At 43.3% G+C, this 27,566-nt stretch overlaps 1 protein-coding gene across 6 annotated transcripts in view; it reads left to right on the top strand.

The window, feature by feature from the left end:
* BMP1 (bone morphogenetic protein 1) overlaps nucleotides 1–27,566 on the top strand; it is a 121,308-nt gene that overhangs the window by 61,391 nt on the left and 32,351 nt on the right. For all 6 annotated transcript variants that reach the window (XM_029603812.1, XM_029603813.1, XM_029603818.1 and 3 more), the window contains 3 exons: nucleotides 8,239–8,355; nucleotides 10,962–11,107; nucleotides 11,632–11,827. In XM_029603812.1, the coding sequence (XP_029459672.1) occupies nucleotides 8,239–8,355; nucleotides 10,962–11,107; nucleotides 11,632–11,827 (459 nt within the window). The remainder of the gene's footprint in view (nucleotides 1–8,238; nucleotides 8,356–10,961; nucleotides 11,108–11,631; nucleotides 11,828–27,566) is intronic.

Genomic DNA, 27,566 nt, shown 5'->3' with positions numbered 1-27,566 from the left:
CTTTTACGTCTGAGGTCCAGAGCTCCCTGTGGAGGGAAGCATTGCTTCAAGGCCCTTTTGCATTTACCAATGTACACAACCTTTTTGCTCTGTCTGTAAACAGCACTGATAATCTCCACCATCTATAGCAGCAATAATCACACTGAGAAGCCATGTGGTTTCCAGCTTTTTTACTGATAGATGATAAATTAAATGAAGATTCTTTACAGCACTTGGGTTTTAAATAAAGTTGGTGAATACTAAAGATTAATAAATCTGTGACCTCACTCTTCTAGCAAAGTCTTTGAATTTATAGAAGCCAGTTCCGCAGCAATTTATCTTCTCTTTTTCCAGTTACTCAGGTAGATGAAAGTGCAGTCTTTCTTCCAATTACCAAATTTATCTCAACTTTCTCTTCACTGTAGAATGATTAGAATTTAGTCCTAATCAGAACACAGCAAGTCCCAGTCCTCCTACCTCTCCTACAGTCTTCTTAAATATCTCAGATCTCCTGCCAAGAGCAGTGAATGGGCACGCTCTTCTCAAGTGCAGCACACTCCAGTCAGTAGAAGGAAACAACAAGGTCTTCGACTCCTCCTTCCCTCTGATAATGGAGATAGTGATCCATTCTTCTCAGAGGAAGCCTCCACTCTTCAGGCTCTTCCCAGGTGAAAGGCACCGCTTCCTCCCAGTGGACTGGAGACTGAGGCCCTGGTCCCAAGGAGGGCACTCAGTCCCCTAAAAGGAACGCAAATAGACTTTGACTCAAAAGGTGAGAAAAACAAAGTAAGAGACGAGAAGGGTGGAAAAGCTGCCTTGCCTCCCAAATGAGAGGATAAATGCTGAAGAGAGACCGCTCAAAAGTGGAGCTCGGCATCGGGTCACTGACTGTACTGAGGCAGAGAGCAGCAGAATCCTCCCTACCCCCTGAACGAACCTTAGACAGAAGGCTCCCCACATCCTCTGAGAAGGGCGCCAAGCTCTCTCGCTGAAGGTTTTAAAAAATGGATCAAAAGAGTAAATAAGCCAAAATAGGTCAAATGGTCTCAGGGCTGCTGCAAGGGTATTAGACGCCCTAGGCAAAACTTAATAGCCTTCCCCCCCTCCCCCTTCCATCACAATTAAAAATGATTCATTTATAATAGATTTTACATGAACAAGACCATTTAAAGCAAAGTCTTTTGAGGCAAAAATATCACTTACAACATGATTATATTTACATGCAGTGCTGTAAAACCCTGCAAAAAAATGTAAAATGTCCCTTGGAATTGGTATTAGGTCTATTATAATGTGTGTTGGGTATGAATTTGGCCCTCAAAAAGCCACAAGTACAATTAAACTTCAATTTCAGTATAGTACGTCTCCCATACCAAAACTGCACTAACAACCCTACTTTATGAAAAATCAACACTGCAATTATTATACCAGGCCCTAAAATGTCAATAAACCTACGATTAAGAAAAGAGAAGAAAAACAAGCTGAATACGTCAGCTCATTCACACATGCAAAATGCAGACAGACTCTCACCAAATGTAGAATAAAGTAGTAATACAAATGTGCAGACAAAAACTGAACTGTAAACCACAACAAGCCAGACTATGTATGCAGTAAAACAATGGAAAAACAGAACTATTATAATTCTTCATAAACATCAAACAATAAAATAAGGAAATATAAATCATCAATAGAAGTAAATCCTGCCCCTTCCTGCGCTGTTCTATCAGCTGCTTCTGGCTGCAATGGCATGGCCTTTCCTTCTTGCTGCCCGCGCACACCTAGCACTTCCTCTTCCGGGCCACTCAGGTGGAAAGAAGAAGCCATGCTGTCACTGCCTAGAGACCGTGGCGCTTTAGGCAGTCATCTAGTCCGCCTAGTGCTTCCACTGGCCCTGAATGGTTGACCCAAGGAAGGCAAATCAAGAAAATACAACAAAAATTACATACATTGCAGTCTAACTTAAATCCAACTAAGAATCCACACCCTAAGATGGTGGCAGGGGATTATATATTGTTAGAGCACACCATCTGCAGCTCCCACATGGGGAGTCAAACCCAAATCTCTGCCTATACTAAATCTCTCTGAACCTTCCCAGCCAGTTAGTAGATTGTTCTTGGTAAGGAAACCAAGGGTTCCTTACATAAGCTTAGGAGTCTATTCTCTGCCCCTGTAGCTTTTGATTTTCTTGAGGAACAAGGTTCCACTCCCTCCGAGCAATTTTGTCTCCCCAATGATAGAGATAACATGGCAGGACGGATCGGCGCATTTATATGCTCATTCCTAGATTATTGTTTAGGGGGTTTTTTTTAAAGCTAATTTAGATGTCTTCCTTCTCTATTTGGTGTGTGGGTTTCTTGCTGTGTTGTTTGTTCTGTTTCAGATTTTTTTCTGAATGTTTTTATTGTACCTCACTTTGATCTTTGTAGATGCGAGTAATACATACATAAATTAAGACTTAAAACAGTGGGGCCCTGCAAGAAAAGAAGCTACCCAGTGACCCAGTGCCTGGAGGGAGACTCTGGCTAGTTTGGGTTTTTATACTTCCATTCCAGTTCCTCTGGCATTTGTAGCCTCTGCTGCTTCTTCAGCAGGAACAGGACTGTAAGGGGGATATCCAGAAGTCAAAGCTGTCCAAAAGCCTCCCTCCCAAAATCAGCTCACTGAGCAGGAAAAGGGCAGACACTGGAGACTGCAGGCAGTCAGGTACATCCTGGCTTTCTCCTCTGTTTTCAAGTTGTGGCCAAGACGCGGAAATTGGCCTTAAAGAAATCCGCTAAACATGTAATTAAAATATCTAAACTAAAGGAAAATAAACTTGAAGGCTGGAGTGGGGAGGGTGTAATTTTCTGACGGCCTGTATTGGGACAGTAAGTGCATACTTCACCTTGAAACGTTCGGCAGGTAGAAAGTATTATTTATCATTATTGTTATTATTAATCCTGATTTATTATTATTATTATTATTATTATTATTACTCCAGATTTTTGCACCTGCTGTTTGGCCGGGGAAGATTTTGTTTGGAAAATATCTCAAAATACAATCTCTTTTTCAATCCCCCTGGGAATAGCTCTCTAATGTAAACATGTTCTGGGATACCTTGCGGACCTGTAGACATACTGAGGAGGACGGGAGGTGCTGATTTTCCCTTAGCCAGGTTACGTGTATAACTCGCTATTTACCTATGTAAATGGCTTTGAAAATTGCCCTGGTAAAGCTGAAATAATAGGTTTTCATGTGATAAATTCCTTAACTTCATTTGGCTGCTTTCCCCTCCTTTCCTTCCAGGGTGTGGGAATTCTTGTCTTGCACCCTTTCCTGCTCTTCTTCCAGTAACCTGTCCCAAAGAAGGGAGATATTTTGCCTTTTGTTTAGTGAATAATGATATTGTGAGCGGTATGGTGCAGTGCTGCTCTGTAGACTCCTGGAGTGCTCCCTCAGAGCCCGATGTAAGATGACTCTTTATTTATTCAGTTACCAAGCTTATACCCCGCCACCTCCTATAAAATAGTTTGGCGCGGTATACACTTAAAAACACTCTTAATCCATCACTTTCATTTGATAGCAAACTGTAGAAACTCACAATAAAAGCCATCACATTATCACTTGTAAGCTCTTTGACACAGGATTGTTTTTAGACCCTTTCTAAAACATTTTTTAATCTGTTTCCTGTCCTAATTCTTTAGGAAGAGTGTTCCATAACAAAGGAGCTGCGCATGTTATCGCTCTTCTTCGAATTCACTCCGATTCATTATCTTGACTAGGGGGCAGAGTCAATGACCCTTGACCCTTAGAGCGTAGATTACGTGGTGGTTCACACTTCTGAAACTTGTTTGCTGCTACACATCCATTTCCCAAGTAAAGCAGCCTTTGCAAGAAAGCGAGTCATTTAAAATAAGAACGGCTCTTTGCTGGCAACCAGTGCAAATCTTTCAGGACTGGTGATATACGGTTGCAAAATTTCCTACCACCAAGCAATCTGGCAGCAGTGTGCTGTACCACTTGTAGTGCCCCCTTAATAGTTTATCCGGTAAGCCCACCCATAGACTGTCTCAATAGTCCAAGTGGCCTATCACAAGGGACTGCAGGACAGATTTAAATAGCAATGGAGGCAATAGCGTCCTTATGGTATTCACTAATTTCAATTTTTAAAAATCCATCTTATCCACCTGTTTAACATGGGGATGCAAAGTTAGCCTGGAATCCATTAATATACCTAAATTCCTTGTTTCTAGGAGCACAGGTATGGGTTCCTTCATAATCAATCTTTAGGTTCACCTGGGGACAATTTTTTCCCAATCCATAGTTAGTAACTTAGTTTTGGCGATAGTCAGAGCCAGCCCTGCACGCCCAACTATTTCCTTATTCTCTCCAGGCACTGGCTGAGGAATAGATGGTTAATGGTGTCATGATCTTCCTTGTTTGATATAAACAGCTGTATGTCATGCACAAAAATAAAATATAATATCCCCAAACTGTTTAGGTAAGCCCCTTTTGGTGCTAGATAAATATTAACAAAAACACCGGGGAAAGGGTTGATCCCTGGGGGGCACCAGATTGCCACCGCCTCCAAGATGATCTGTCTTGTCCCAGCTGGACCCTTTGTTTTCTTCCTTTAAGTAATGATTCAAATCCTAAACTTCAACACGCATTTTCTTTACTCATGTGCTAAAAAGACTGGGCATCCAAATGGCAGATGAAATTTAATGTGGACAAGTGCAAGGTGTTGCAATAGGGAAAAATAACCCTTGCTGTAGTTACACGATGTTAGGTTCCATATTAGGAGCTACCACCCAGGAAAAAGATGTAGGCATCATAGTGGATAATACTTTAAAATCGTCGGCTCAGTGTGCTGCAGCAGTCAAAAAAGCAAATAGAATGTTAGGAATTATTAGGAAGGGAATGGTTAATAGAACGGAAAATGTCATAATGCCTCTGTATCACTGCATGGTGAGACCACACCTTGAATACTGTGTACAATTCTGGTCACCACATCTCAAAAAAGATATAGTTGCAATGGAGAAGGTACAGAGAAGGGTAACCAAAATGATCAAGGGGATGGAACAGCTCCCCTATGAGGAAAGGCTGAAGAGGTTAGGGCTGTTCAGCTTGGAGAAGAGACAGCTGAGGGGGGATATGATAGAGGTCTTTAAGATCATGAGAGGTCTTGAACGAGTAGATGTGACTTGGTTATTTACACTTTCGAATAATAGAAGGACTAGGGGGCATTCCATGAAGTTAGCAAGTAGCACATTTAAGACTAATCAGAGAAAATTATTTTTCACTCAACGCACAATAAAGCTCTGGAATTTGTTGCCAGAGGATGTGGTTAGTGCAGTTAGTGTAGCTGGGTTCAAAAAAGGTTTGGATAAGTTCTTGGAGGAGAAGTCCATTAACGGCTATTAATCAAGTTTACTTAGGGAATAGCCACTGCTATTAATTGCATCAGTAGCATGGGATCTTCTTAGTGTTTGGATAATTGCCAGGTTCTTGTGGCCTGGTTTGGCCTCTGTTGGAAACAGGATGCTGGGCTTGATGGACCCTTGGTCTGACCCAGCATGCAATTTCTTATGCTCTTATGTTCTTATAGGAAATTTAAAAAGCATGCTAACCTGAAAAGGTGCACACAAAAATATGCTTAGTGCATAAAAATGGTTTATGTGCATGATTGTGTACAGAAAACAAGATTTGGGTGCATAAAAGTTGTGAATACAAAATCCAAGTCCAAGACCCTCAAACTACAGGCCCAAGATCGCAGTGAGGCACAGCATCGTAGACTAGCACTAGCCTATTCTGCTACATGCTGTGTATGGGTGTGGTGAGGACACAAAGAGTCCAGATCCTGCAGACTACCTCCTGCTGGACAGGATCCAGTTCAATAGACACTGAACACTTCGCTCATATACTCACACATAAAATCAGAATGATAGCAGATCCCAGGGCTATTAACATTTATTATTTGGTAATATTAATATTTATATTATATGTGCTTGGTTATGAAAATATGCAAGAAGAAATATATATATATATATATATATATATATATATAATAGGTAATAGAAATGCTATTAATAATAATACAGTGTAACACATCCCTTTCGTAAAGTTGCCTTATTTCATACTTTTTAACAGAGTTAGTTATTACTATTTTATAAATGTATTGTATTTATTATATGTTTTAAACCCTGTAAACCGTTGTGAAGGCACGTCTGATGTGACGGTATAGAAATACAATAAACTAAACTAAACTAAACTTGTCTATGGAAAGGCACAGGAGCACAGAATGTTTCTTAGTCCATCTGGGATCTGCTATTGTTCTGATTTGATGTATGTATGAGATCTCCAATACTCAGGCATTTAAACAACTGCTAAAAACCTTCTTGTTCAAAAAAGTCATTTAAATCATCCGAACAAAGCTTATGCTGAAATTGCTCTTGAGATATTATGGTAACTTTGCGGAGTTCTTTAAAGATTTTCTTTTAGGCGCAGGTCGCCTGATAATGTTTTTCTGATGTATGATTATAGTTTTTGTTTTTAAATGTATATTTTCATGTATACATACTTTGTACCCTGCCCCAAACATGGGAGGGTGTGGGTAACTGTTATAATTAGTGAGGTTTGGGTGGACCCTTGGACACTGTGGCAGCTGACCATGCCCATGGGGGGGGCAGTCCTGGGAGGGGCCACAGGCCAGGCTCAGCTTAGGACACACAAACACAGAGATTGATCTTTTATTAGACAATGTGGTGAAGCCACCAGAGGTGGCAGTGGTGAGCAGTAGAAGTAGCCTGGCTGGGCTAGTATCCCTCAGGCGCTGGAACAGTGACTCCTCCGATAGCAGTGCTGTAGTGGAAAGAAATGAGAATAATGAGTACAGTGAAATATGCACAAAGCCCCAGTATGGAGAACCCCAGGATAGAGAGAGCAGGCCCTCGAGGAGCGAGTACCTGATCCCTGAGAATTGAGAGACTTGAAGGTGATGTACTCACACAGTGGTTCCACGTAGGAGATGGCACTAGGGCTGGAACGGAGGCAGGCCCTCGAGGAGCGAGTACCTGATCCCTGAGAGCTGAGAGGCTTGAAGGTAATATACTCACACAGCAGTTCCACGCAGGAGATGGCACTAGGGCTGGAACGGAGGCAGGCCCTCGAGGAGCGAGTACCTGGTTCCAGGGAACAGCTCTGAGGTGAAGATGGTAATACTCACTGGTGTTGAAGATAGCGAATCCTTCCAGGCAGAAGAGAAGGTAGGAGCAGGCAGCGAGTCAGGGAACATGGGCCCTCGAGGAGCGAGTACCGGTTTCCTGATAGCGACCTGAAAAGCAAGTGAGGCCCCCGAGGAGCGGGTACCAATGGAAGATTGGAGAGGCAGAGTAGCTGGGTATGGACAGCAAATCCCATCCGTAAGATTCCCCTTGCTAACTCAAAGGCTAGCAAACATCGTAGGCTTTAAATATCCGGGCAGCGTGACGTCATCACAGGGGGACGCCCCTGAGGTTCACGCCAAGTAGGAAATAAGAGTGAGGGCCGCGTGGCGCACACACCCTAAGGTACCGGCGGAGCATGGCGGGAGGCAGCACCTAAGCTGGTCTGGGGACGCCGGAGAGGATGGCAGGCAGACGCCGTGGCAGCCAGGCATCCATCAACAGCAAGAGGAGGTGCCAGGAAAGAAAGGTAGGCGGAGTGAAGCCGTCGGGAAGGGACGGTTGCAAGAGTAACAAATATTGTAAATAAATAAATAAATGTGTGACATGGCTAGTGAACTGGATTCTGTCTAGCAGGAGGCAGTCTGCAGGATCTGAACTCTTTGTGCATCCTCGCCGTACGGCATTTAATGAAATATAGCCGCAGAAATCTATTAACTTCACTCCACCTCTGACCAGGAGTTCAATTACCAGCCTTGAAAAGAAAAACCTTGCGTTAAGCCTTCACGGCTTTAACATGCTTCCCTGCGCTGGGGAGTAATAGCGATTGCCTTCGATAACCTTGGACTTGCATGGATGTGCATGTACATCTTTGTGCACCAGATTCCTTCTTATATCGGGAATCAAGTTGTATTGGTAAAAACCTGTGCAGAACTGCATGCTTGGGGGGCCTGCGGGAGGGGCATTAGTACCTGATGAGAGGAGAGCTTTATCCTGTCAGACAAGCCCCTGGAGGGCTTTATGGAACTGTATAAAAGGCTGCACTCAACCACAACCTGATTCCTGATCTATTTATTGTTATTTTCCCCTCCTCTTCCCACCTCCCTCTCGTGTCTTGCAGGCAGATTCTGTGGGGATAAAGTCCCAGAGCCGATCATTTCCACAGACAGCCGTCTCTGGGTCGAGTTCCGCAGTAGCAGTAATTGGATCGGAAAGGGTTTTTTTGCTGTTTACGAAGGTAACGAGGTTTGACGTATTTCAATAGAAAAATAAAAGAGAGAACCACTTTGTATGGTGTGTGATCCCTCAGAAGACAGACACGATGAGGTCCATGTTTAAATGGTTTGTCTGGCTAAGTTCTGGACTTAGCTGGACAAATCATGGGTTTTAAAAATCCTTCCAGTTTCGCCCCCTCTGACTTATCCAAAGTTTGCACCAATGTGGGCAGTTTTGATTATCGCCCCCTGTATGTCCACAGACCAGTCCCAGCGACCCCCTCACAGGACAGACACTGCATGTTCACAGACCCCTCCCAGTATCCCTTCATAGGACAGAAGCTGTACATCCACAGACCCCTCCCAGTATCCCTTCATAGGACAGAAGCTGTACATCCACAGACCCCTTCCAGTTCCACTCACAGGACAGACACTGTACATCCACAGACCCCTCCCAGTATCCCTTCATAGTACAGAAGCTGTACATCCACAGACCCCTCCCAGTACCACTCACAGGACAGACGCTGTACATCCACAGACCAGTCCCAGCGACCCCCTCACAGGACAGATACTGCATGTTCACAGACCCCTCCCAGTATCCCTTCATAGGACAGACGCTGTACCTTCACAGACCCCTTCCAGTACCACTCACAGGACAGACACTGCATGTTCACAGACCCCTCCCACTACCACTCACAGGACAGACGCTATACATCCACAGACCAGTCCCAGCGCCCCCCTCACAGGACAGACACTGCATGTTCACAGACCCCTCCCAGTATCCCTTCATAGGACAGACGCTGTACCTTCACAGACCCCTTCCAGTACCACTCACAGGACAGACACTGCATGTTCACAGACCCCTCCCAGTATCCCTTCATAGGACAGACGCTGTACCTTCACAGACCCTTTCCAGTACCACTCACAGGACAGACACTGCATGTTCACAGACCCCTCCCAGTACCACTCACAGGACAGATGCTGTACATCCACAGACCAGTCCCAGCGCCCCCCTCACAGGACAGACACTGCATGTTCACAGACCCCTCCCAGTATCCCTTCATAGGACAGACGCTGTACCTTCACAGACCCCTTCCAGTACCACTCACAGGACAGACACTGCATGTTCACAGACCCCTCCCAGTATCCCTTCATAGGACAGACGCTGTACATCCACAGACCCCTCCCAGTATCCCTTCATAGGACAGAAGCTCTACATCCACAGACCCCTTCCAGTTCCACTCACAGGACAGACGCTGTACATCCACAGACCAGTCCCAGCGACCCCCTCACAGGACAGATACTGCATGTTCACAGACCCCTCCCAGTATCCCTTCATAGGACAGACGCTGTACCTTCACAGACCCCTTCCAGTACCACTCACAGGACAGACACTGCATGTTCACAGACCCCTCCCAGTACCACTCACAGGACAGACGCTGTACATCCACAGACCAGTCCCAGCGCCCCCCTCACAGGAAAGACACTGCATGTTCACAGACCCCTCCCAGTTCTGCCCCAAATCCCCACTCCTGAATTTCCAAAGTGGTCCTGAAACCCAGAGGGAAGAGAAGAGGCTCTTACCCCTTCCCACCAGGCTGAATAAGTTTACCAGCAGAATTGACAGCTTCTGGCATTTGTTCATTTCACTCCGGGATTGGTCCCCTCACGGATGGAAATGTTTTCTGAATTGGGATTGGTCTATTCATCCTGGAATGAAGTGAAGACTAAGTGCCGAGATCTGTCAGCTCTACCAGCACTTATGATTCGGTTCAGTAGGAGGAGGTAAGAGCCTCTCCTCCTCTTCCTGCTGGGCTTCAGGTCACTTTTGAAGGTTCAAGGGTAGGGGGTGCGGATTTGGCACGGAACATTTTTTTAAGGTAGAGGATGGAGAGTATCACACTGCTCAGCCCCCTAACTTTTCTGGAATCATAGGGGGAGGGGGAGAGAAAAGGGGAATTGCATCGCTCAGCTGGTTACCCTTTTTTTAATCTTGGGAAATCTTTGTCCAGCTAAAACTGAATATCATTCATGTGCCGTTTATAAACCATGAAAATTTCTAATTGAAATACACAGTTTAAAAATTTGTATTATTGTTTTATTATTATCACTTCCACTTCATGTTTTAATCAATACTCATAGTCGGTTTTCTCTTTTCTGTTATATTTGTTTCTACATATTTGTTTTTATAATTCTACTCATTTTGTTGTACTGTATTTTTTATTTTTGTATATCACCTTGTTAGTTTTTATTTTCTGTTTGTTTTTATTGTATTTATATTGTTGATTCTGTTTATATTTATACTGCATTTTTATTTCATTGCACATGGCCTTAATTTTATTTCAGAAAGGCCATTTATAAAATAAACTAATTAACAGGATAGACGCTGTACATCCACCCACACATCTATCCCAGGACAGACACAGAACTGATGCTGTACATCCACAGCTCTGTTGCAGGACAAACACTGTACATAGGTGCTTGGACTGCTGATCTCATTTAGTCATTACAAGTACATGGTCACCTGGTTTCTATGAAGCAGATTTTCTGAATTCGTTATTGACTAACATGGATGTGCTGTCTGAGAAGAGATGCTGTCCTCACCCTCTCATTGTTTTCTCCCTTCCAGCTATTTGTGGTGGAGAAGTAAAGAAGGATAATGGACATATCCAGTCTCCCAATTACCCAGATGATTATAGACCCAACAAAATCTGTATCTGGAAGATCACAGTTTCTGAGGGCTTCCACGTGGGGCTCACTTTTCAGTCTTTCGAGGTATGACAGAACACGGTTCTGAGACATGACCCAAGGCCTGATGTACAAAACATTGGGATGGAGCTTGCAAATGAGGAGCGAACCAGTGTTTGCACTTTAAGTGTGCTAGTAAGCACTCTTTTATAAGCTTAAGACGGGTTTTCACGGTTCCACCAATGTTTTATAATCTAGGGAATAAACCTGCCCCCCTCCCCCCCCCCCACACACACAACTGAGATAAGATAACAGTCAATCAGAGGCTCAACATAAGATGGCCTTTTATTTTTATTAGTGTTTCATAAAGCACTGACAAATGTTATTTATTTATTTTCAAACTGCCAGTGGCACAGTTTAGGAAATAATTTTGCTGTTCCTGGAGCATGTCCTTGGTGTTTATTACCCAAGGTTGGTGTAACAGGGTGCTGCTTGACTTCTGTCTAACGGTGCCACGGCAGCCTCCTGTGTCCCGGTATCTCTGCTTTGCAGGTGTGACATGTCTTGTGTGTGGTGCTGAAGGCTTTCCCCGCCCTTCTGCTACATCACAGATTGAGAGGCATGACAGCTGTGCGTACGACTACCTCGAGATCCGAGATGGCAACGCTGAGTCAAACCCTTTGATTGGACGATACTGTGGCTATGACAAGCCTGATGACATCAAAAGCACATCCAACAAACTGTGGATGAAGTTCGTATCTGATGGGTCCATTAACAAGGCTGGCTTTGCTGTCAACTTCTTTAAAGGTAAATCCTTGCTAGTTCATCGGGATCTGCTACTGTCTACCCTGAGTTACTTTCTAAGTGGGAGTTTCCATTCTGTGTTCTTCCATCATTTGAGCTGTACCACTGCCACTACATTCTTATTGAACCAACACAATGCTTGTTTAGAAAGATAGTGGAGCCCGGCAGCTCAGGAGCAGCTGATGCCTAGCAGATGTATCACCTGTCTGACTGATTCCTCCTCCTCCTCCAGCTATGGCAATAAATCAAAAGCACCAGACAGAAAGACATTCTTGAGCTCATCTTGTGAGCGAGGTCTAGCTTCAGTGCTGGTAATGGGTAGGAGGCAAGAAACTCTTTCAGTGCATTCTTAAGAACATAAGAAGTGCCATAGTGGGTCAGACTGAGGGTCCATCAAGCCCATTATCTTTTTTTAAACAGTGGCCAATCCAGGTCATGAGTACCTGGCAGGATCCCAAACAGTAGACAGATTCCAAGCTGCTAACGCCTAGGGATAAGTAGTGTCTTTTCCCAAGTCTCTCGGGTTAATAACAGTTTACAGACTTCTCCTCCAAGAATTTTTCCAAACTTTTTTGAACCCAGCTATGCTGTCTTTACCACATCCTCCAGCAATGAATTCCAGAGCTTGTCTGTTGAGAGAAAAATAATTTTCTCTGATTTGTTTTAAATGTGCTACTTACTAGCTTCAAAAATTGTCCCCTAGTTTGTGTATTTTTTTTAACTCTTTATTTATAAGTTTTTCTTATGGCACATAGAAATGCTACAAGCATATAGGAGAAAAAGAAAAACTTGATCCAACATTACTGCATTAGACCTTCAATCCATAACATTTGGTTGTAACAAGCAGGCAATATGATCAGTATGAGTTAGGTACAGACAAAACTCAGAAGGAAATAACCACAACAGAAGTCTTATACCAGGTCCCCCATATCGACAAGACATTTATGGTATTTAAATTGTTCATGCCTCATCGCATATCGTAAACATTCAATATCAGCAGTATTTCGTACCTGCTTACGCCAGTGGGCAATCCAGGGGCTCCTTTTCCAAAAGGTGGCAAGGGTAAAATGCACTGCCAAGAAGAAGTGACCCACCAAGCATCTAAACTTCCTCACTACCAAGGAGCCCCTGCCAGCAGCCTAGAAGGCCCAGAGGAGGTGGGATATAAATAGGGAGATTGATTATATCTGCGATTTCTTCGGAGACTTGAAGCAAGAATCGCTTAATCCCCTCACAGTGCCATCCCATATGTAAGTAAGAACATAAGAACATAAGAAGATGCCATACTGGGTCAGACCAAGGGTCCATCAAGCCCAGCATCCTGTTTCCAACAGAGGCCAATCCAGGCCATAAGAACCTGGCAAGTGGGGAACCACATTCCCCACAGCCCCTCCAGCATTGAGTCCTATAGGTGAGGAATAAGGGTGAATACAGCAGTGGCGTACGACAGGTTCCATGTAACAAATGAACCATAAGTTCAACCCACCCTTGACACATGGAACTGCTATGACCATTAGCCCAAATAGATTTCCATGCTTGGGCAGTCAGAGACCCTGGCTGGGTCTCAGAGCCCTGCTTACTTTGCAAAATTCCCAAGTAGAGGAGGGTGGTGCCTTTCGCAAGCGCATCAGGGTCCGAAAGCCGCTTCAGATTGTCCCGGTCCTCCGCTTACACTATTGCCGCCGTTGCTGCTGTGCTCCGAGGGAGTGAAGGCCTGCGCGATCGGCGCCCAGACCCGTCGGGGTAAGGCCTCCTTGTCTCCCCTCCCCCGGCGAGCCCAGACACCGATCGCGCCTCCAGCCAGCCGCGCCGCCCATCCTCACGGCTCTGGGACCCGCCCACCACCCAGGGGACATCCAATCAGCAGCGGAGAGGGAGGTTTAAATTTTAATACCTGCAGGCGCCGCGCGCCGGCGTCGTGCGCCGAAGGAGCGCGACAAAGGGGCTTGCCCCTTTGTGCGCCCCTTCGTGCAGCCTCTGAGTCTCAAGAAAAAGTAGATAATAGAAAAAAAAAAAAAAAAAGTAACAGTAAGAAGGATATTCATCTCCTGACCTTAACCTCAGTCATCACCCCCTCCTTCGGCTGAGAATCTCCCGACTACAAAGGGAAAGTACCCGCCCTCCTTTTGACCAGAGACCCTCTCTGAATCACAATCCTCTTTCAGAAACCCATAATCAAACCTCCAGCATCCAGCAATCGGACTACACTCAACCTCCAGCTCCCTTCACTCGGACTACACTCAATCTCTACCATCCATCTCTCGGACTTCACTCAACCTCCAGCTCCCTTCACTCGGACTACACTCAACCTCCAGCTCCCTTCACTCGGACTACACTCAATCTCTACCATCCATCTCTCGGACTTCACTCAACCTCCAGCTCCCTTCACTCGGACTACACTCAACCTCCAGCTCCCTTCACTCGGACTACACTCAATCTCTACCATCCATCTCTCGGACTTCACTCAACCTCCAGCTCCCTTCACTCGGACTACACTCAATCTCTACCATTCATCTCTCGGACTTCACTCAACCTCCAGCTCCCTTCACTCGGACTTCACTCAACCTCCAGCTCCCTTCACTCGGACTACACAATCTCTACCATCCATCACTCGGTCTACACTCAACCTCCAGCTCCCTTCACTCGGACTACACTCAACCTCCAGCTCCCTTCACTCGGACTACACAATCTCTACCATCCATCACTCGGACTACACTCAACCTCCAGCTCCCTTCACTCGGACTACACTCAATCTCTACCATCCATCTCTCGGACTTCACTCAACCTCCAGCTCCCTTCACTCGGACTACACTCAACCTCCAGCTCCCTTCACTCGGACTACACAATCTCTACCATCCATCTCTCGGACTTCACTCAACCTCCAGCTCCCTTCACTCGGACTACACTCAATCTCTACCATCCATCTCTCGGACTTCACTCAACCTCCAGCTCCCTTCACTCGGACTACACTCAACCTCCAGCTCCCTTCACTCGGACTACACTCAATCTCTACCATCCATCTCTCGGACTTCACTCAACCTCCAGCTCCCTTCACTAGAACTACACTCAATCTCTACCATCCATCTCTCGGACTTCACTCAACCTCCAGCTCCCTTCACTCGGACTTCACTCAACCTCCAGCTCCCTTCACTCGGACTACACTCAATCTCTACCATCCATCTCTCAGACTTCACTCAACCTCCAGCTCCCTTCACTCGGACTTCACTCAACCTCCAGCTCCCTTCACTCGGACTACACAATCTCTACCATCCATCACTCGGTCTACACTCAACCTCCAGCTCCCTTCACTCGGACTACACTCAACCTCCAGCTCCCTTCACTCGGACTACACAATCTCTACCATCCATCACTCGGACTACACTCAACCTCCAGCTCCCTTCACTCGGACTACACTCAATCTCTACCATCCATCACTCGGACTACACTCAATCTCCAGCTTACTTCACTTGGTCCTCTCTCAACCTCAACCTCCAGCATCCATCACTCGGACCCCCCCCCCCCCCCTTTGTGCAGCCTCTGAGAACAGAACCTGCTTCATTGGCCACGTCTTTCTCCTTTCATATCTTGAAAAGAACTCAGTTTTTCACCCTCAAAATTGTAGGTTTACATAGGCAACAAGATTCAAGACAGCTGAGTTAACATCAACAATCAATATGCTAACTGGTTTCCCAATCCCCTTACATCACCATTTTTGCCATGGTTCATACTCCATTCCAATCATCAGGAAATTACGCAATCATCAAACTAAACCTCTACCACAACATTACAACCGTCAACAAAGGCTAATTCCAATAATGATTTCACCAATCACACAATTCCTGGGCCTTTCTCTTCTATCCCTAACACTTTTCAACGCACAATCGCTTTCGAAAAAAACACACATCTTAAATGATTACCTTACAGAAGTAAACCCTGATATCTGTGCAATCACAGAAACATGGCTTAAACCCACAGATATAGCTCTATTAAACCAACTACCTACTCAACTTTACAATTTTTTCTCCATCCCTAGACTCAAAAGAAAGGGAGGAGGTCTTTTCCTAGCATCCAAGAAAGAGCTAGGTTTAACTTTACAATATTCAAATATCACATCGAACATAGAGTTTGCAGTTTTTAAATCCGAGCATCTACAAATTGGACTATTCTATGCTCCTCCTGGAACTATAGACTCTGACCCCTCCCCGGTCATTGAACTTACCGCCAAATATTTCAACCCAGATAAACCTGCCATTTTATTGGGAGACTTTAACATACATGTCGACGCTTCACCACAAACAACAAACTGTGTTACCCTACTCTCATCACTCAGCTATATGGGTTTCACACAAATAATAAAAAGCCCAACCCACAAAGCAGGCCACACGTTGGACCTTATTTTCATTAATCAGTGTATCTTGCCCCCGGATTCACCCTCTTGTTTTCCTGTCCCTTGGACGGACCATCAAATTATTAACACGACACTCAAACTCTCAGGACATCCTCCCACTTCATTCCCAAAAACCACTATTCAATTCAGGAAACCCTGTTCCACAGACCTTCTCAGCAACCATCTCTCTAATGAATTATCTCAACTTGATCTCTCCAACGCTTCTACAGCCATATCTTCATGGTGCAACATCACCAATAAAATCGCTGATCTAACCTGTCCTTCAATCACCAAAGTAGTACAACCTTCGCCTGACAACAGGAAACCCTGGTTCACCACTGAACTGAAGCTGCTTAAACAAGAACTAAGAAATAAAGAACACACATGGAGAAAAAACCCATCCCCCACAACATTAGCTGTATACAAAACCACTCTCAATGCCTACAGGATCAACATTCTTAAAACAAAGAGAGATTTTTTCTCTAAAAAAATACATCATTTCATCTTTGATTCGAAAGCACTCTTCTCCTATGTTTCTGCCCTCACTAAACCATCCCCTCCTACCATTCCAGATGATCAAGCTCTCAACAAAGCCTCCGAACTAGCTGATTACTTCAAGGAAAAAATTGATAAATTGACTGTCTCTTTCTCTTCATCTAGTTCTTCTCCTCCATCTCCACCCAATACTCCACCCAAACTAAATACGACTCTAGAAACTTTCGAAACCACATCAGCTCTTGAGATTGAAAATATTCTCAAGAAAATGAAACCATCCTCTCATCCCTTAGACACAATTCCAAACAACCTCCTCATCGCTATAAGGAATACCATTTCAAAGCCAATTGCCAATATCATTAATTGCTCTCTTTCCCAAGGTCTAGTTCCTGACCAACTTAAACTAGCAATTCTTAAACCTCTTCTTAAAAAACCTAATCTTCCGGCCACAGATCCAGCTAACTTCCGCCCAATAGCCAATTTGCCAATGATCGCCAAAATTATGGAAAAGATAGTCAATAGACAACTATCAGAGTACCTTGAAGAAAACTACATTCTCGCACCTTCCCAGTACGGTTTTCGTAAATCGTTAAGCACTGAATCCCTACTTATCTCTCTCACCGACAATATTCTAACTAATATGGATAAAAAACAACCTCACCTCCTTATTCTTTTAGATCTCTCTGCGGCCTTTGACACTGTCAACCATTCATCCTTATTACAAGGTCTGATAGACATAGGCATTAAGGGAACAGTACTCAGCTGGTGCAAGTCCTTCCTGGTTAATAGACAATTCAAGGTAAAGATAAACAACAAAGAATCACACCCGGTCCCAGCAAATCAAGGAGTCCCTCAAGGTTCCTCCCTCTCTCCAACCCTTTTCAACATTTACCTTCTCCCTCTCTGTCGACTTCTTAAAAATCTAAACCTAACACACTACATTTACGCGGATGACATCCAAATAATCATCCCAATCTCAGAATCCCTTCACAAAACCTTGATTCACTGGAATAATTGCTTGCAACTAATCAATCATCTTCTATCCAGTCTCAGCCTCATTCTCAACAACAACAAAACAGAGATCTTAATTATCAATCATGACGTTAATAACAATCTAATATACCCAGCTGTCCCACTCAATTCTACCACTCCTATAATTAATCATTCACCATATGTACGTGATTTAGGCGTCATGATAGATAATCAGCTTAACTTCAAAAAATTTATAAGCACCACCACTAAAGACTGTTTCTATAAACTTCTTGTCCTGAGAAAATTGAAACCACTTCTCCACTTCAATGATTTTCGGATGGTTCTACAAGCCATTATACTAACAAAAATTGACTATTGCAACTCGCTCCTTTTTGGCCTACCAACCTCATCCATCAAACCCCTCCAGATGATTCAAAACTCTGCAGCTAGAATCCTTACCAATACGAATAAAAGAGACCACATAACCCCCATACTAAAACTCCTCCACTGGCTGCCTATTAAGCAAAGGATTCTCTATAAAGTATACACAGCAATTCATAAATCTATTTACAATATATCCCCACTCCACTTAAGCACCCAACTACGTTTTCACTCTTCAACTAGACCTATCAGAGGAGCTTATAAAGGCACACTCTATGTTCCTTCAACAATATCCTTACATCAGAAACGTACCATTTCTTTAGCAGGACCTGTCCAATGGAACATGCTCCCACCAGACATCCGCCTTGAGATCTGCTTTGCTTCCTTCAAAAAGAAAATTAAAACCTGGCTCTTTAGCCAAGCTTTTCCAGAACTTTGATTATTTTTACCTCCAGCTATCAAGATTTTCTCACCATCGCAATCCCTTTTGCAGATCACATTTATCTTAGACAATTACGCCTTATTTTATGATTTGATTTCTCAGAGACTTTGCAAGTTTATCAGTGTTATTATTCGAATCTGTTTTCCATGTTTTCCAAGTTCTATAACCTTGTTATATGTACCGCCTCTTGGCATAATTTTTATGTTTCAATGTAAACCGATGTGATCTGTATTTTAATACAGGAACACCGGTATATAAAAATCTAAAAATAAATAAATAAATAAACCATAAGTTCAACCCACCCTTGACACATAGAACTGCTATGACCATTAGCCCAAATAGATTTCCATGCTTGGGCAGTCAGAGACCCTGGCTGGGTCTCAGAGCCCTGCTTACTTTGCAAAATTCCCAAGTAGAGGAGGGTGGTGCCTTTCGCAAGCGCATCAGGGTCCGAAAGGTATTTCTGCATCTCACTGGGCTCTGGGAGAGGGGCATTCAGATCCATAAGAGGAGAGAGTGCATTCCTGAGTTGCAGGTAATTTAAATGCGTGGAGGCAGGAAGATCAAAATCAAAACAAAGAGACTCAGGTTTGAAACCGCCCATCCTTCCACTACTGATTTAAGGCACATAGGCCACAATCTCTCCACTCCTTAAAAGCAGGAGAGGATGTAAACCCGACACAAGGAAGTTCCCATAAATGGGGGCCAATAGCAACAAAGATGTGGCATCCACCCCCAGATATTTCAAAACCTGCTGCCAGACCTTAAGAGTGTGAGCAAGGATAAGGCTATTTCTAGTCACCCTACATTGCAGCAAAGACGTACACAGAGTAAACGGTAACATTGTCAAGTCAACATCATCAGACTGCGGCTGCTGTAAAGAATGCCACACTGCTTCCCTGTGCCTGAACCATTTAGGGACAAGAGCCGGGCAGCTCAGTAGTACACCCTAAAATTGGGAAGTGCCATTCCCCCCCTGTTTTTTGGAAAGCCATAACCGGCTTAATTTAATACGTGGTCTACGATATTTCCATATAAAGCGGGATATCAGACCATGAAGAGAATCGAAAACCCCAGGGGGTATGTCACAGGGGACATGTTGGAACAAGTATAGAAATTTAGGAAGAACATTCATTTTAATTAGATTTATACGCCCAGCCCAAGAGATTGACAAGTCTACTCATTTCTGCAAATCAGCCTTTGTTTGGACTAGCAATTTATCATAGTTTTTAGAAAAGAGACAACCCAAATCTCTAGGTATAAAACCCCCCAAGTAGAAGAAACCCTCAGTTACTACATGAAACTCAGCCATACATGGGGGAACCATGGACCGAGGACTAAGAGAAAGTATCTCCGATTTGCTATAGTTAACTTTATACCCCAACAGAACACCAAAATCTCCTAAGAAGGCCATTAAAGTGGGTCCAGAGACCTGCAAATTAGACAAGAAAATCAGAACATCATCCGCATATAAAAATATAATATGTACAGTAGACCCAAATTAAAAACTTTGATGTCTGGATGTTGCCTAATCAGGGCTGCCAGGGGTTTGATGGCGAGGTTGAAAAGAAGTGGGGATAATGGACACCCTTGACGCGTGCCACGCACAATGGAAAAAAAGGGGGACAACACTTCATTAAAAGACGAGCCCGGGGAGCTGCATACATGGCACTTACCCACTGCCAAAATCTTTCTGGCAATTGAACATGTTTCAAGACAGCAAACAGATAAGGCCAGGAAATATGATCAAACGTCTTCTCTGCATCCAGAGAGACAACAAGTCCCGTTTTCCCCAACTTCTTAGATAAGTATATAACATTAAGTAAACTCCTGGTGTTGACTGTGGATACCCAACCCTTAACAAAGCCTGTCGATCTGGATGAACCAGAAAGGGGAGAAGAGTTTCTAAGCGAAGTTGCAAGATTTTTGCCAAGATTTTCAGGTCCGAGTTCAACAACGAAATGGGGTGGTAAGATCCACATTCCACTGCATCTTTTTCAGCCTTACGAATAACAGTTTTAGTTGCATCCCCTAGAGTCCCTAAAGAAGGATCCATCAACCCAGCACTATTATACAAAGACACTAAAAAGGGGGCAACGTCATCCAGACATTTCTTGAAGAAGTCTATTGGGTAACTGTCCTGGCCCGGGCATTTATACATAGATTCATAGAAATGACGGCAGAAAAAGACCAAACGGCCATCTAGTCTGCCCAGCAAGCTTCCACACTTATTTTCCCTTACTTATCTGTTTCACCGACCACCAAGCTCAAGGCCCTTGTTGGTAATTGTTTGATTCGAATTTCCTGCCACCCCCTGCCGTTGATGCAGAGAGTAATTTTGGAGTTGCATTAAAGGTGAATCATAAGGCTTAATAGTTAAGGGTAGTAACCGCCACATCAAGCAAGTTACCTCGATGCTTGTTTACCCCGACTGCACAGATCAATGCCTTGTTGGATGTTGTCTGACTGTAAATCCTCTTTTCCACATTTTTCCCTTGCTGTTGAAGCAGACAGCAACACTGTATATGAATTCAAAGTGAAGTATCAGGCTTAATTGGTTTAGGGTAGTAACCACCGCAATAACCCAGCTAACCCCACGCTTATGTGTTTACCCAGACTGTGTAGTTCAGTCCTTGTTGGTTGTTGTCTGAATGCAAATCCTCCTTTCCACATTTCTCCTTGCTGTTGAAGCAGAGAGCAATGTTGGAGTTGCATTAACCATGTGAAAGCTTAGTGAGTAAGGGTAGTAATCACCAGGTAGTAGCCACCATTTCCCACTTGGGAGGGCTTTAATGGCCATCTGTATCTCTAAAAGAGTATGGGAGCAGCCAACATTTCCTGTTGGGCCTCACAAAGCATAGGAAGGTCCCTTGCAAAGACACAACATCACTAGAAGCAGAGTCAAAGTAGAAAAGTATTGTACCATTAATGTTTCCATAGTACTCAGGTCAGCGGTAATTGAGCCATTTGGAACCCGCAATTGAGAAATATGAGTTACCCATCTTTTTTTATCACTGCTTTTGCCAATAAAGCACCTGCCTTGTCTCCATATTCATAATAGGTAAGTCTCATAAATTTAAGGTCCCGCTCGATTTTACCAGTTTCTAGAAAACGAAGCTCACGTCTAGCATCCTCAAGTTTTTTAAAGGTCCTACTCAAACAGTCCCTTTTTTGCTGGGCCTCCAGATGCCTGATCTCATTTAGCAATTTATCCACTTTACCCTGGTGCTCCCTCTGAAAGTCACATAGCTGATAATTTTCCTTCTCAGACAAGACTTGAGAGTCTCCCAACGGAGAACCAGGGTAAAGTCAGTTTCAGGGTTATATTCATTAAAGTCTCTGATTGTGGTTTTGACCAATTCCAAAAAGTCCAATTTCCCAAGAAAAGATGTATTAAGTCGCCACTCAGGGGTATGTGGATGAGTATCCACAGGACTTAATACCAGTTTGATAGAACTGTGTTCAAAAATAGTACAAGGAAAAATGGTGCAATCCTTGGTGTCAGCAAGAAGATTAAGTGTGCAAAGAAAATAGTCAAGTTGGCTATAAGAGTTGTGGCGGGGGAAATAGTAAGTATAGTCCCAATCGTTCACATGGTAAAGTCTCCAAATGTCAAGCAAGTATAAAATAGTGGCCAGGTCCCCTTGAGCAAGCTCAGATCTGGCAAAACAGGGGGAGGTATTGGATCTATCCATAGAGGGGTCCATACAGAGATTCCAGTCCCCACCTATACATAATGTATCAAAACCCAAGGAGACAATAGTGTCCAACAACTTTTTATAAAACACATCTTGATCCTGATTAGGACCATTCACTAACATTCTCATTCACTAACGTAAAATTACACATTCACTAATGTACAATTATCCTGATAAAGAGAACATTCAAGAATAACACAATGCCCATCTGGATCTCGAATACTTCTGTGAACCACCAGGGGAAGCATCTTAGCAATTAGAATACAAACACCCCGACTTCTAGAGATGAAACAAGAATAATAAATGTCACCAACCTACCCAGTTTTCAGTTTCTCATGCTCAACACTAGTGAGATGGGTTTCCTGTAAAAATAAAATTTGCGCCTTATTGTTTTTGGCCCATTGTAATATTCACTTTTGCTTAATGGGTGAGGAGATATCTCTTACATTTAAAGATAGACACTTAAGCTCAGGCGCCATGAAGTGCATCAAGCATCATATAATAAGAAAGACCATTACCGAGAGAAAGAGAAAATAATAGAGACCCCCAGGCTGAAAAAATAAGGCCACTATATCGCTACATAAGCTTTACCAACAAGCAGTACCCAGAAAGTTGGATCAGTGTGTCAGTTATACCCAACACCCCAAATAGGAGCCAGAGAGCGTCCATAATGGAAAACCACCCAAACCCCTTAAACTAACCCCCAAAATCAAACTCATCCCATTAAATCCAACCTATTCTTCAGCAAAGGGAACTATCCCAACCCATCTACAATCCATCAAAAAACAAACCCACCCATACCTAGTTACCAAGGTAACCCCAAACTCCCAACAACTGCAAGGGTGGAACCCACCCCACTAGGAAACTAATCGGGACCAGGGGCCCGACCCTCGCTAGATCAACCATCCCCCCCCCCCTAACAAAGCCTAGCACAAGATTACCACAAAAGGAAGACTCCAAAAGAAGAAATTAATGTTCGGCCGGACAGTGTCCAAAGGAGAATAGGATAAATGAGAAATAGGAGTCCACCAAAGCACAGGCAAAAACCCCTTATAAGCAGAGTGTCCCGACACTGCCAGGCGAATAGTTCTCTCCAGAAGTCTCCAACGGAGCATAGCAACAGCATGTTGACAAGCGTAGATTCAGAATGGATACAAAATAATGAGTCTGAGTCCGTGGGAACAATCTCAGGCAGCAGGCAATTTCCAGCCGGGAATAACGTGCATCCGGATTGGTTCAAAAGTAGAACATAAGTGATCAGGGAAAAGTAGAAATGAAGAATTTCCCACAGACACAAAATGTCCACCCGCAGGATCCAGGCCATAGCAAAAAATACACTGCAGTAATACAGGCAAATGGAGTAAAGAAATATTAAAGAGTCTATAACAGGCACTCAAGGCACTTCGTAAGAGCCAGCTCGCCACTTAATCTCTTTCAAAAACTTTCCACCTCTTGAGGAGTTGAGCAAATCACTATTTTGTTGTCCTCAGTAAATTTGAGCTTAGTGGGATACAACATGGCGTATGAAACATCCAGATGACTTAGTTCACATTTTATAGCATTAAACAACTGCTGCTGTTTTTGCAACTCTGGTGAGAAATTGGCAAAAATCATAATCTTAGCACCAGCATGAGAAAGGGAGCCTGCTTCTCTTGCTGACACAGGATACTCTCCTTGTCCATGAAGTTATGAAGGTGGGCAATTAGGACTCTAGGTAAACCACCCCGGACTGGCTGCGGTGTGGCAATGTGGTGTGCACAATCAATTTTAAGGGTGCCATCTTTACAATCTAATCCCAGGAGCTGAGGGAGCCAGCATGTATCAAAATGAACGGTATCTTTACTCTCGGTCTTCTCTGGAAGACCAAGTATGTGAATATTGTTTTGCCAGAACCTATTCTCTAGGTCATCGAGCTTACCGGCAACCGCCATGTGTTGGCGCTCCAATTTATCTATCTTGGCCCGGACCAAGTTAAGGGAATCTTCCAGATCAGAGATACGGGTTTCAGCATCATCCAGCCAGCCAGTGTGCTCTCTGACCGTCTCCATCAGTTGCGCGATTTTGTCGACCACGATACCAAGTCGAGTATCCAGCCACTTAGTTATTCATGCCATAAAGGATTCCAGAAGGTCATCCACCCAATCTGGACCACCAGCCGCATTTACTAGGTCTTCATCCGCATCCTCATTAGGAGATGGAAACGCCAGGACTTGTGCCAGTTCCAACGATTTGTCCCGCAACATTTTTCGCTTCTTAGAACGTCTTTCAGACCATAGCTCAAGAAGAGAACTTTGACTAGAGTTCTTAGAGTGCCATTTTAGCCTATATAGCGTACTAGCACAGGATGAGAATAAAAAGGAACAAGTAGGCCCCGCGGGAGCTCAACAGCATGTGTCTATCTACCTCAGAGCACAACTGGAAGTCCCTAGTTTTTGTATTATTTGAAAGAGTAAATAACTGATTCATATTTGCCTGTTCTATTTCACTCATGATATCATATCCCTCTCTGCCATCTCTTCTCCAAGCTGAACAGACCCAACCTCTTTAGTCTTTCTTTGCAGGGGAATCTTTCCGTCCCTTTTATCATTTTGGTCATCCTTCTCTGTACCTTTTCCGGTTCAGCTATATCTGTTTTAAGATGTGCCAATCAGAATTGCACACAGGGGTGGTCTCAACATGGACTGATACAGTCTCTCATGGGGGACTTTGTCAAATGTCTTCTGAAAATCCAAGTACACTATATCCACTGGATCACCATTATCCACATGTTTATTAACTCTTTCAAAAGAATGTAGCAGACTGGTGAGGCAAGATTTCTCTTGTGTAAATCCCTGCTGGCTGTTTTCCATTAAACCATGCCATTTTATATGTTCTGTGATTTTATTATTTAGAATAGTTTCTATGATTTTTCCAGGCACTGAATTCAGGCTCACAGCTCTATAGTTTCCCGGATCAGCCCTGGATTCCTTTTAAAAGATCGGCATCACATTCACCCTTCAGTCTTGAAGTACAATAGATGATTTTAATGATAGGTTACAAATTACTAGGAAGAGATTTACAATTTCATTTCTGAGTTCTTTCAGAACTCAAACCATCTGGTTCAGGTGATTTGCTTCTCTGTAGTTTGTCAAACTGCCCTATTACATCATCCAGGTTCACCATGATTTGTTTAAATTCTTCTGAATCATTATCAGTTTTTGAAAGAAGTCCTTTTGGATAAAATAGCCTCTTTCTCCTCACCTTTTAAGCATGCCGGCAGTTATTTAGCCTTTCCTCCACCTTTTCTAATATATGGAATACATATGGATGGTATTTTAAAACAATGTCCACATCTGATGGAAACCCTTTTCCTTTGTAGCTGCACCTTTTATTTTTTTTCTGTTTTCCTCATTTTATCAAAGTCTCCCTTTTGAAAGTTAAAAGCTAGAGCAGTAGATTTATTTAATGTCCTCCGTCCAGTCATTAATTCAAATTTGATCACATTATGATCACTGTTGCTGAGTGGCCCCAGTATTGTTACCTCTCACACCAAAACCTTTGTTCCACTAAGAATTGGGTCTAAAATGGTTCCCTCTCTCTTCAGTTCTTAGACCAGCTGCTCCATGAAGCAGTCATTTATTTCATCTAGAAACTTTCCCTCCCTAGCATGTCCCGATGTAACATTTACCCAGTCAATATTGGGGTAATCGAAATCTCCCATTATTATTGTGCTACCAAATTTGTTAGCTTCCCTAATTTCATTGTCTGTCTGTTCATTTTGGCCAGGTGAATGGTAGTATACATACCCCCATTGCTATATTCTTCCTCTTCACATTTGGAATTTCCACCCATAAAGATTCTCTTGAGTATTTATTCTCCTGCAGGATCTTTATCCTGTTGGACTCTATGCCATCCCGAATAGAAAGCTTCACACCCCCACCAAGTTGATCTACTCTATCACTGAGATATAATTTATACCCTGGTATAGTATTGTTCCATTGGTTATCCTCCTTCCACCAGGTCTTTGAGATGCCAATTAAGTCTACCACTTCTTTTGGTGCTATACATTCTAACTCTCCCATCTTACTTTTTACACTTTTGATATTAGTATATAGACATTTCAAAATATATTTTTTATTTTATATATAACTTTCTTAGCAGTTGGAAGGGATAATTTAGAATCTTGTAACTCAATCTGTTCATTATTTATAGGCAAATGGGCTATGTATGCTTTTATTAGAACCTTTCTATCAGAATGCCATAGCCAGCCCCTGTTATTTAATAACCTTTGGGGATACCTTCTTTCGAACTATGTGCTGCTGAGCCACTGTTGGAGTTCTCCCATGTTCTAGTTTAAAAGCTGCTCTATCTCCTTTTTAAAGGTTAGTGCCAGCAGCCTTGCTCCACTACAGTTAAGAGGGAGCCCATCCTTTCGGAATAGGCTCTCCCTTCCCCAAAATGTTGCACATTTCTTAACAAAACTAAAACCCTCTGTGCCATCATCTCATCCTGAGACTCTGTAGCTCTCCCTGCCTCACCAACTATTGACTCACCAACTATTATGGCCTATATAGCCCTTCACTCCTGTGCACTAGCCTTTGGAGACCCAGCCTCGATGTGAGAGGACAATGCATTACTTGGAGAACAGGTCATTGCTACAGGATCACTTCCTGCTTCACCAAATTAATGCTCTCCATCTTTTTTCTCATTCTGCATTTTATTCAACTGTCATATGTAGTATGAGTAATAAGAAGTGGTTCAGGGAGAGGGGAGGGAGCAATCTGTGGGAAGGCCATTACCTAACTAGGCACGACTGTAGTTAGAAACCTACAAAGAAATGTACAGCCTCACTTCTGTAAGATTTCTTTGCAAAGAAGGCAATTTTTAAAGGGATTTCTGCAGTTAAAAATCATATTACGCATGTAAATTTGCAGTCAGAAACTGCCCACCCTGTATACGGGTAAAAGTACATGTGTAGTTCCATAATGTGAGCATTTAACCCGCATTGTAATGGAGATTTTCCTGGGTCAGGGTTAGATTCAGGGAGAAAACTATGCACATAGTTTTGATCGGAAAAAGCATTACAGTTGCTTCCAAAATAAACACAAGGCTTGTTTCCTCCATTCAGAGACCAGAAAGGAAGCTATGACAAATATGGTGCATTCAGTATTCAGATCCCTTCAATTTTTACACATTTTGTTACATTACAGTCTTATTCTAAAATGGATAATATGCATTTTTTCCCTCCTCAGTCTACACACAATACCCTATAATGACAAAGCAAAATCAAGTTTGTAGAAATTTGTGCAAATCAATTAAAAAAAACAAAACCTGAAATATCACATTTACATAAGTATTCAGACCCTTTACTCAGAACTTTGTTCAGGC

This window comes from Rhinatrema bivittatum, chromosome 5 (assembly GCF_901001135.1).
Source record: "Rhinatrema bivittatum chromosome 5, aRhiBiv1.1, whole genome shotgun sequence".
Classification (NCBI taxonomy): domain Eukaryota; kingdom Metazoa; phylum Chordata; class Amphibia; order Gymnophiona; family Rhinatrematidae; genus Rhinatrema; species Rhinatrema bivittatum.
Note: the sequence above shows the minus strand (reverse complement) of the source record. Positions and strands in the feature narration are given on the sequence as shown.